At 34.2% G+C, this 12500-nt stretch overlaps 2 protein-coding genes across 3 annotated transcripts in view; both read left to right on the top strand.

Annotated features, from left to right (window-relative positions):
• Positions 1-12500, top strand: part of LOC136853460 (uncharacterized) — a 456271-nt gene that overhangs the window by 341322 nt on the left and 102449 nt on the right. The window lies entirely within an intron of this gene.
• Octalpha2R (alpha2-adrenergic-like octopamine receptor) overlaps positions 3757-12500 on the top strand; it is a 352721-nt gene continuing 343977 nt past the window's right edge. Inside the window, exon 1 of the mRNA XM_067129053.1 lies at positions 3757-7949. Coding sequence (XP_066985154.1) covers positions 7290-7949 — 660 coding nt within the window. The 5' untranslated portion in view covers positions 3757-7289. The remainder of the gene's footprint in view (positions 7950-12500) is intronic.

Below are 12500 nucleotides of genomic sequence, written 5' to 3'. Positions count from 1 at the left end.
ATATTTTCATCACTCCAAATATAGTGCAGTTTTCAAGATGATCACTCATATTTTAAGCTTTACATACATACATACATATATATATATATATATATACATATATGTACTATATATATATATATATATATATATATATGTATGTATTTATGTATATATATACACATGTACTATATGCATATATATGTATATATGTATTTATATATATATATATATATATATATATATATATATATATATATATATATATATATATATATATATATATATATATATATATATATATATATATATATATATATATATATGCAGGTTTCAGTTTGGAATTTAGTGCATCTTGAGAAGGAAGAATTCGTAGCTGTGTAAGTTTACAGTATATAAGGTAGGGTGACAGCACGAACGAACATAAAAATGGCTGTAGAAAACAGAAATAGCGAAGGCCTGTGTAGTTTGGAGAGGTATAATGACCTTTCCAATGAAGGCGTAAGTGCATTGAACGGAATTATTTACACAAATATGTGAAAGCGAGACTCCCAAATTTTTCGTCACATGTATGTTTTTATTTACTTTCAGTTTATTTACGGCTACTCCAGTTTTAATAAATTGGGAGCTTCTCTTTTTTTTTTTTTTTTTTTTAAATAATTCCCTTCAATACATACATTTCATCACTGGAGAGGTCTCTATATTATTCCAAAATACATAGGCCTTTGTTTTTTCTGTTTTATACATCTGTTTTTTTGTTTGTCTGCACGTAAAACAAATTTATACCAATATGTATCCATCCTCTTGAAAATGTATTAAATTAAATGCAGAAACAGCTCAGGATTTACACCTTGTCGTTCATCTATGTATGTGTGCGTGTGTATATATATATACCGTTTATATATATATATATAGTATATATATATATATATATATATATATATATATATATATATATATATATATATATATATATATATATATATATATATATATATATATATATATATATATATATATATATATATATATATATATATTAGGAAGAGGGAATCTTTATTTGTACCCCCTCTGGACTGGGATTCATGGTTACTAATGATAAGAGGGTCTATATATTTTGTAGAAATCAGGAAGTTAAATGGACATTTTTGGTATTAAAAATACCTAGACGTTAATCATGAGGCTGTAATATAAATTTAACAACCTATAATCAATACGTTTAGTGTATTATTTTTCAAGTGATGAATTACAGAGCACTTTGGTTGTGTTTTTATGGAGTCTAGGCTGATAATAATTTGGTATACCGTTGAATATTGCTGTGGGAACTGCATTCTATTATTTCATGACAAATTTGATGATATGATTATTAACCTTTCGTACGAAATAGCACTGTATAAAGTGCAACTATTGATAAACTTGTTATCCTCCTCCCAATGAAAAAGATTTTTTTATTTTTTGCCTTTACAGAGATCTAAGGTGGATCAGCAAATCGATTAGTTAGCGGGGTATGGAGAAGTGTGCCAAGTTATCGTGGATTAGCTATGCTTATACTGTGCTTTCGTTTCGTGAATGGCTGCACATTTAGAACACTATATTTTATTCTTTATGTTTCACTACACTTGTTATTTCCGTGACAGCTTGATAACATATCAAATGATGCAATAGTACTGGGTACCTTTTGAAAGACTAAATACAGACTTTAAGATATTTTGGCCATATGATTAAAGAATCTAACCCTCCGTGGGGTTCACCTTTTGAGCAAAATTGCTTGAAACAGTATATATTACCTTTCCCCAAACACTACTTGTTATGATTTATTTCATTATACGGGAAATATTCTGTTTCATTAAAAAGTGGCAATATCTACATTTTGTTTGGGCACAACGATGACCCGACCCTGAGTATCCGAAGTCTTTAATTTACTTAGTAAAGTTTGTAATACTTCGACGGGCATTCATCACTGTCCCAGTTTACCTTTCATGTTTAGCTATTTAAATATTTTAAAATTTATTTGTTGGTTGGAACATCGTTATTTATTTTTCAATATGAGGTTTCATGCTAATCTCTGTGAAAGCTTCCTTATTAAGTTTTGTGGCCTTTTAGACTTGCTCCCTATGCATTTTAAGTTGTAATAATAATAATAATAATAATAATAATAATAATAATAATAATAATAATAATATTATTATTATTATTATAATAATAATAATAATAATAATTATTAATTATTATAATATTATTATTATTATTATTATTATTATTATTATTATTATTATTATTATTATTATTATCCTCACCTCCATTGCGGTGGTTGCTAAATAAAACAAGATTCAGAGATCCTTTTTTTTAGATATGTTGGGAAATCTGGGTTAAAAATGCAGCTTACCTTCAACTAAATATAGCCTTGAAATTCTACGTGCACGCAAAAGGACGAAAATCTGTTCCATTTCTAAAGTGACTGGACGAGTTATGAAGCCAATAGGTTCCAAGCTGTTAATTCTCGCTGCACACGTGGTAATGATATTCAGTAGAAGTTTGCATCGCAAGTTCGTAGCCTTGAGTATGTTTATAAAAATATACCTTTTACCTGAGCGTAGTATTCAAGGTCAGACATTTATTTTAGGACCTAAACCTTATTTTCTCTCTGATTTTCATGAAACTGAATTTCTCAGTTATAGAAAAAAAAATGAGTTTTGGCTATACACTAATGATGGTTGGTGAATGGCTTATGCTCATGTTTTTTTCTCTAGTCTAATGAATGAGAGGTTTTTCAAAACGTGCAGTAACCAAAATCGCAGTCCACAGGTAAGTAGGAATGTTCATCCTTTTCAGTTTACTAACTACTGTTTTGTTCGTGAACTTCGCCAAAACCATGTTATTCCTGTAGTCACTCCTGTTACCTATTCCTAATATTTCGGCAATCAAAATGTGTAGCATAATGAAGGACCTCTCAAGATTTTTTTATAATTCATATGCTGCCATGATGAGTTTTAAGTGCATTTGCCTCATGTAATACATACATACATACATCTATATGTATATATGTATATGTATATATATATATATATATAATATATATATATATATATATATATATATATATATATATATATATATATATATAAAAGGTATAGATATGTATATGTATGTATACTTATGACAGTATATCGTTTATGATATCCTTGCATTTAAGCTATTCCCCAAGGTAAAACGAATTCTAAATTTAGTGGCAAATTTGGACGTGTGTGTGTATATAAATTATATATATATATATATATATATATATATATATATATATATATATATATATATATATATATATATATATATATATATATATGTGTGTATGTGTGTGTGTGTGTGTGTGTGTGTGTGTGCGTGAGTGCGTGCATGCGTGTGTGTATGTGTGTGTGTTTATATATATATATGTATATATATGTGTTATATATATATTTATATATATATATATATACACATACATATATGTACTATATGTATATATATGTACTCCACTAACATTCACTTGCAGAGAGGCGCTTCCAAGTGTGGACGACCAAACCTGTATGGACGAATATAATTTGGGCTCGTGGAATGTTTTCTTTTTTCTATACTTTTGCTCTTATTTGTTTGTTTTGTGAGATAAATGTTTTACGAAATAGAAAATAAATATAATTTCTGTTTTCATTATCATTGATGTTTTCGGTTGGAAGTGTGAGGGGAGGGTCCTAGAGGTACTGTGTTTAGAGGAGCCGAGAGGACAAGTGGGGGGTGGGGGGGGAGAGTGGAGAGGTGACCAGCGCAGGTTTTGTGGGTATGACGGAGGTTACGGGACTGTGGGATAGGGTTAGGGATCAGGGGCTCTCTGGAATGGCACCAGGAATACCAGTGGGAGAATGGGAATAGGACGGGGAGGGCCCAAGTTCTAACGGTAGTGAGTGCGCGATCTGTTGCTCTGCTCGGTCGAGTCATAGCGGAGAGGCAGTCTGGGCCCAACATTCGCCAAGGGGAGACGTATCAGTTCGGTCGCGCGGCGCCAATCTTTCTATCCCAAAGCCCATTGCCCTGAACCTGTTTTTGCTCTTATCGGTGATACTGACACTGGCACGTCTCTGGTTCGCTTCGCTCTCGAAGTCTTCTAAACGATCTCATGCCAAGCAGTCCCACGGAGCTATAGAGCGGCAGACCATTAAACTTTAAGAAAAAGAATTATTTCTCAAAAAGTTGTGCTTGAAATTAAATGCTTAAGAATGTATATGACAACAATCACGCAGGTTAATGTAAATTTAGTTTGGTATGAAAAATAACTGGTTGATGTAGCGACACATTTACGTGACCGGACTCGAGAATCCAAACATCGTTGCAAAGTGTCACGCGTTGATAGCACCACCTTCTAAGTGATGCAGTCGTCCAGAAAACAGGTTGAAATAAGGAGAAAAGAGCTTAGAATGTCCTCTCCCAGAAACTGTTAACTTTTGCAACAGTAAGATGTATGACAACCCTCTACTGATGAATTTATTGTAGGCTGAACCCTGTATTTCGGTAGTTTCATCGGCCGTAGTTTTAACCACACCCTCTTCAGCTTCCAAAATTCTCTAATAGTCTTAATTCATCCCATTTTATTCCAAAGTACCTACGAAACTTATTTTTGTGTGACGTGAGTCCTTCGCCACCCCCCCAAAAAATACGTCGAAAAAACGATGTGCGAAACACTTTCCATGAGCCTCTACCTCCATTCCTTTGGATGACGATTAATCTTATGGAAATAAAAGTTAAGAGAACTGTGACAAAACTCCACTTTCTGGCGACCTCCACAGACTGTAGGTTAGAAATCTGTCGCCTTCGGTGAAACGGGTATAGTATTATCTTCGTCAAGCCCCCCCCTCTCGTATGTTCCATTCCCTGTTGCCTGGCGAATTTCCTCATTCCCTTCTCTCTCGTTGCATAGCCTTGAGAAAACAATATTGATATGTAAGAAAGGATTAATTAAAAAAAAAAAGAATTTCAGCGTCGCTGTGGTGGGAAGGAATAATGAATAAAATTCTTATTTATTTTGTGATGCACGACCTCTCCTTTTAAACGAAATGATAATGTTTGACGGTAAAAGTCCAGCTTCTGAACACACACTGACGATTTCCGTGTTTTTCACCGAGCACAAACTCCATGCAAGACACTATATAAACATTACCATTGGCTTAAGTAATGTAACATAGACTGCAACAGAGTGGTCAACAAATGGATGCAAATGATTTGTTTGGCAGTTTGACCAGACTTGAATCGTCACCACCTTTTGAGCTTTGAAGCAAGTGTTACCAAACAGAAAAGAAATAAAAAACTGTAACATTAATTATTTATTTTTTGTTTCCAGTGTCATACGAGCAGATTCCAAAGGCAATAACAAGGAATTTGTGTTAGTTTGTCGCCAGGCGAAAGCGAACATGACGTGATCACGTACCAGAGGACTCAAAAACGAGTGGTTATTGGACGCTATCTGTCAAAAGTAAGGGTCCCTTTGGTAGCTCGAGAGGCTGTCTCCAAGAAGCCATTGTTTCCCACGTTAGCATGAGAAGCCTGCGTCACTGGGAGCGACCCCTCTGAGGCTAGTAGGCATCCAGCCAGCAAAAAAAAAAAGTAAGGTATATTTGCAAAAAAAAAAAAAGAAAAAAAATGAGAATTCCGTCGAAATCGATACCGCTTGCACCAGATAGGAGAAAATAGATCGATCGAATAAGTGAAAGAGGGAATGCGTCACTTTTTTCCGTTGGATGTTTTAAGTTTCGAATGAATCCCGAAGGAAGGTGAATGAACGTTTTTCAACGGTGGAAGGCGGAAAATAACGAGAAATAATCATCAAGTACAAAACATCCGCTTCTCTTGGATTCGAACCAAGTTTCGAGGGACGCTACTAAGGCATGAGATTGAACAAACAGTAGGTACAAATAAGAGATAATTAATTCATGAAATAAGGCAGCGCTCGCGGAAGAGGAGGTACGTTTAGATAAGAGAATCGATTGGGGTTGTTGCCTTTGAAAAACGCGGCGTCTAAAAATGAATGGCGTCCAAAATATTCGGTTAAAGTAATTCTTGTGAGTCTGGAGATAAAAGTACCTATCCATGAAAGAGCTAAATAGATAAAGGTCTAATTGGAGAGGAGGACACAGTTCAAAAGGTATGAGAGATGTCGGCTAGATAGAATATCAAGAGGGCTTGTGAGAGAGGGCGAAAATGGAAGCTATGAATGCATGTAAATCGGACAGAAGAGAGACTTCCCAACTTCTTTAAGCGCCAAATTATCGGAGATGAAAAAATCATATTATGAGAGAAAATCGAAGAAAATCAATTTCATTTTAAGGAATATATGCAGACTTAAACGAAAGAAAAAATCCTAAATGTGAAAGCTGTGCCCGAAGACTTCGTGTGTTGTGTCACTAATGATCCAGTTCACGAAATGGACAGGGAGTAAGAGGAAAGTGGACTTCCAATGGACTTACTCGGCAGCATGAGGATGTCAGTGGCCAGAGCGCACTGCTGAGTGGTGTACACCTTTCTCTTCATGTAATACTGGTAGACAAGGACATTTTATGATAGGGTTGCTACCTCCCTCCCTCCCTCCCTCCCTCCCTCTCCCGATACTGGCACTTCCATTTTTCACGAATGAATCTGATAAGCAGATCCCAAAGAGGGGAAGACTAGGAAGAATGTGAGGCCTTTTGGCCCTTCCTCTTGTGCACCCTTCTCTCTCTGCAAGTGGCACGGACAGAAAATTCCCACGGCACCCCCACCTCCCCTTTTTTCCCTCTCCCTCGCCTTCCCCACCCCCAACAGTCACCATCAACCTCCATCACCTCTGCCCTCCCCCAACAATACTTCCCTCGAGCTCTTTAAGAATACCTCAGCACCTCCCTCTCCTCCCCATCCCCTTCCCCTTCCCCCTCTCCCCTCCTCCCCCACATTATTAAGAGAAACATTCGTCCAGAGAAACAATATCCTTATGCCCCAAAAGACTTTCATTTGAATTCATCATCCTCACTTTCGTTTGTCTTATCAGAAAACATCTTTCCTCATCTTTGAGTCTGCTTGTCTGTTTTCACCTGAGAAAAAAAGAAGATAATTTCCCTATCATCAGTTTTTTACTTATCCCTTTCATCGGAGGTATGTTCTTGAGTTTAATCAATACATTAGAGAGGAAGAGCTTTTTCTCGACGCCACAGAAATAAAAGAAGCTGCCCGAACACTACGAAATCCGACGCTGTTTTTCCCCTCTCTCGATATTTTCTCTGGATTTATCCTGTGTGAGATATCTGACAGTCGCCATGGAGGAGCTGACAGTCAACCTGACAGCTGGAGTTGAGGACTCGTCCACCTTTCGGGAGTATGCCGACACTGTGGAACAAAGTCTGGAGGGCTTTGATGATAATGGATCATTAGTCTTCCCGAACGACACGTTCAACGGCACCAACTTCGTGTACCCCTGGGGGAAATCCATGTACCCCTCTGGATATACCACTTTCGAAATCGTTATCATAACTGTTATCATAACCGTAGCTATGATAGTAGTGGTCGTAGGTAACATGTTGGTTATTATTGCAATTGCCACTGAAAAGGCTCTCAAGAACATCACTAACTGGTTCATCGCCTCGTTGGCCGTATCAGATTTCTTGCTGGGGCTCATTATCATGCCCTTCAGCCTAGCGAACCTCCTGATGGGGTACTGGATGTTCGGGAACCTGTGGTGCGAACTCCACGCGGCCATCGACGTTCTTCTGTCGACGGCGTCCATAAATAACATCTGTCTCATCTCCTTAGATCGGTACTGGAGTATCACCCACGCCGTTGCCTACCTGAAGAAGCGAACGCCGGAGAGAGCGGCTATTATGATAGTCGCCGTCTGGTTATTCTCGGGGCTGGTTTCCATTCCTCCCCTCCTGGGCTGGAAAGAAACCCGAGCCCCTGAAGAGTTCCCCACATGTACGGTAAGTAGCCAGTTTTCAGACTTCAGAAATGACTGCGGTGGGAGGATTACGTGCCACCTGCTTCGTCAGACTTTTTAATTTCCTGGATTATCATTTTATCCATCTTAAAACGTTTTATTTCAGAACGTTTACAGAGAATAAATGTCAGTTGCGGTGAAGACGTGTAAATGGCATTATTTTACGTTACTGCTGGAGAAGATAGATAGTGCTGGTTTGCACTGACATTTTGTCATTCGTTTAAAACCATTAGGTGTACTAAATCATCATGGTAGCCTACCATCATTTATATGTAAATTGTGTCGAAAACGCTTTTTTTTTATTACCACTAAAAGTACATTACCCACCAAGAGAGCTTTACAAAAAATCAAGAGGCAGCAGCCACCCATGTGCAGATAGGTTAAGTATGCATTGAGGTTTTATCAAAAAGCGAAATGATATACAGTGGAATAGGTTTTTCTCATTGAATTACTAAAGGACGCAAATGAAGAGGTGGCAAATCTTTACGGAACAAAGTAACATGAAAACATTACAGGAAACGCAGAACGAGAGACGTACCATCAACTAATTTACACGTTTTTCACTAAATATTACTCTGTACAATAAAATCGGAAGTTTATTGTTATTTATTACGCGGAAATAGGAAAAAAAGCCATGACTATATTATTGAAAATTCATATGGAAAGCTTCTATGAGTTTCTGTGAGTTTCGTCACAGGGAGATAGATTAGTTTCCCTGTTCTTGTGTTTTGCTTTGTAATTGTGAACTTAACACCATAATGTGTCATAGTAAAAAAAGACTTCCTTAAAAATCTCTCTTCAGTAACTTATTGGAACTGATAATGCCATTAACTATTTTTCAACCAGGCTTATTCTTGTTACATAACGATGTTACATAATGGTTTATTGCCTTTGTCTATGGGAAGTTCAAGATCCACTTTCGCCAGCGTGTAATAATGAAATAGTTGACAAACAACTTCTCTCCCTCTCTCTCACAAACTTTGTGCGTTGTGTATACACACACACACACACACACATACACATATATACACACACACACACACACACACACACACACATATATATATATATATATATATATATATATATATATATATATATATATTATATTCGTGTATATATACATATATACTCAGTCATCATAAAAATATACATTTTTCTTTGTTTCTATTGATCTAACTTGACCTTCACTCCACCCGAATTTTGGTTTACATACATACATATTTACAAATTTTACGCATATGAAGACGTATTAATGTAATTAGCGACATGATGACACATTATTATCAGCAGTTATTGAAAATTACTCTTTTTCAACCAAGCAGTATGATTGACACTCGTACCGTATAACCTTTTATCGATGTAAAAAAGAGATTTAAATACTAGCTGATGAAAGTAAAATTTTCGTTTGGAAATTACATGTTTATAATACAGTGCCCTGTTTTATGAAGTTCAAAGCCAAGCAGCTTATATCAGATGAAATATGGGACGCGTTAAATAACATCCTGATCTTGCTATCGAAGGAATATGGACGAATTTAAAAGAAAAAGGTTTATTGAAAGAATAAACAGTTATTACTCGTGGAAGAGAGAGAAAAAAGATTATACATCTAGCATAACTGCGGATTATTACTTTGAAAAGAGTTTCCTTAGTAATTTATGCTATATTACTGATAGGCGAGGATTCAAAGGCTGAATGTAAATATGTTTTAGAGAATATTATATAATATATATATATATATATATATATATATATATATATATATATATATATATATATATATATTTATATATATATAATATATATATATATATATATATATATATATATATATATATATATATATATATATATATATATATATATAATGTGTGCGTGAGGAAAAAGCATACCTATACACATGACACACACACATTTCTCTCTCTCTCTCTCTCTCTCTCTCTCTCTCTATATATATATATATACATATATCTATATATATATATATATATATATATATATATATATATATATATATATATATATATGTGTGTGTGTGTGTGTGTGTGTGTGTGTGTGTGTGTTTAGTATAAGTCAAGGATATGCTACTTCAAAACGGTTTTTTTGTATTAAAAACTTATAGACACCATCAGGAATGACACATAAGGTTGGAAGTAAAACGCAAAAGAGTAGACTATGCGCCATGAGTAAAATTATAATAAAAAAGGAAAGTTCAGAAGAAACAAACAAGAGCGTAACAATGCACAAGTGTGAAATCTGAACTAAGATTGCATCCAACAAAAGATAGGCAAGTATAATTGAACTACATACACACACACATAAACATACATACACACATACATACATACATATATATATATATATATATATATATATATATATATATATATATATATATATATATATATATATATATATATATATACATATACACACTATATATATGTGTGTATTCATATATATATATATATATATATATTTATATATACATATATATATATATATATATATATATATACATACACATATATATATATATATATATATATATATATGAGATAAGTCACGAGTCTGTAAAGTAAAAACAAATAATTAGCCAAATGTTACAAACTTGACAGCCAGCTGTTATAGTGGTGTTAAGTGATTTCGATTCCACAGACAGAACCTGAATTCGATAGAAATGCATTCAGCAGAGTCGACATCAGCTTATATATTTTTCTGATAGCTGAATGACTCAAGTCGACTGTATGTTACTGTTTATAATCAAAGGCCCAGGTTCGCATCCTGTTCAGTGTAGATGCACTTATCAATGGTACTTTCCTTAAGGGTTAAAAATATTTCTAAGTTTAATTGAATTTGATATTAAATGGTATTTCTTGCTTAATACATATACATACATACATACATATATGTTATATATATGTATATACGTATGTATGTATATATATTTGTCGAATATTTATGAAATATTTGTATAGAACATATTCGGCCTCCTGTACGTAGCTCAGTTTTTTCCATTATATTTATGAAGAATAATCACTGCTGTTAATCGTTCACTCATTCATAGTACAATTTTACCAGTGTTTTGACATCGCGTGTTTATCACACGTTGTTAATCGCGGTGCTTTGGATTAACCAACCCTGCCATGTTTGGCCTGTTCTGAGTAAACAATCCTTAGATATCCTTTTAATCTGTATGTCGGCAGCTCATGTTGGCTTTTATGTTAAATCTTCGTGTTGCAGTAGAAGTGTTCTTTTGTCCCCCCCCCCAAAAAAAAAATATATATATATAAATATACATAAATACATATATATAAATGCCCTTTACTTTGTTGTTCTTAGATTTGAAGTCTTGTCACTGCGTTTGTTTATATGTTTTTAGGTGCAGATAATCAAATATGAATCAGTCTTTTGTGGGTATGGCTGTTTATTTCTTTCTTAGTCAGTAAGGAAAGTCATTACTCTGCAAGAGTAATCTTTTGTGTATATGGAAGCAGAATATCTTAACATGCTTGAAAATAACCTGTTATGACTATATTGAATCAGATAGAAAACAAGAGTCACGTCTGTGGAAAACACTAAATGGTAATATTTTTTATCGCAATCTGAATGTGCTACGATGATCATGTAGAAAATAACGAGGTAACTTTCCAGAATTGGATTTGCAACAAATAAAATGTCCCCAACTTCTTAAAGACGTTTATGAAACACAAGTAGTATGAGACTACTCTCCTCTGTGAGTTTTGTTTGTTTATTTTTCCCCATTTTTTAGAAATCCCTGAAGTCATGTTTACAAAAACGGTTTGTTTATTTTTTTTTCACTTTTTTAGAAATCCCTGAAGTCATGTTTACAAAAACGATTCAGAAAACTTGTTGTTTTCTGTATCTAGTTTACATACCTCTTTCTGTCTAGTTATTACTTCAGTTTTTAATGTGAAGAGATCACATAAAGGCATGAAGTATTATGTAGACAATAAAGATATAAGAATTAGAGTAAGGCGATTGTTAGAAATCATTTCAAATCTTTTCGTTCTGTGACAAAATCTTCATCCTCACGGCGAACAGATAACACTAATCTTCCTATCTGGGACTTGGTGTCTTGAGTAAAGGATCTTTACTCAGATTAGTATGTTTTATAGCTTGTTTCGTTAGTAGAGAATTAAAGAGAAAGTATAAATACTCTTATACACTATACTAATGAAAACGATATTTTTTCAGGTAATCTACCTTCGCATTAAATAACTTATAATCTTCAGTGATATAATAAAGGGAAACATGATGTGTGGTAGAGAACTTGATTTTCGAAATCTCCTTTCATATTCTATGGTCTTTTATATGTCACATTTTGTCATATTTGCACTTCCATAAAGGCTACGTTTATCTCAGACATCCAAATTAAAATAATCAAATCAAGTCTTGTCAGTGACATTAAAAGTAAGCTTTTCGGAAATAAGCTTTTCAACGCTAAAAAGGTCGGTTTAGTAAAAACAACGAAAGTAATCAGTTTTGGCAACAGTACTAAGTGGGCAAATAA

Source organism: Macrobrachium rosenbergii, chromosome 27 (genome assembly GCF_040412425.1).
Source record: "Macrobrachium rosenbergii isolate ZJJX-2024 chromosome 27, ASM4041242v1, whole genome shotgun sequence".
Classification (NCBI taxonomy): Eukaryota; Metazoa; Arthropoda; class Malacostraca; order Decapoda; family Palaemonidae; genus Macrobrachium; species Macrobrachium rosenbergii.
This window is presented reverse-complemented; position numbering and strand designations above follow the sequence as displayed.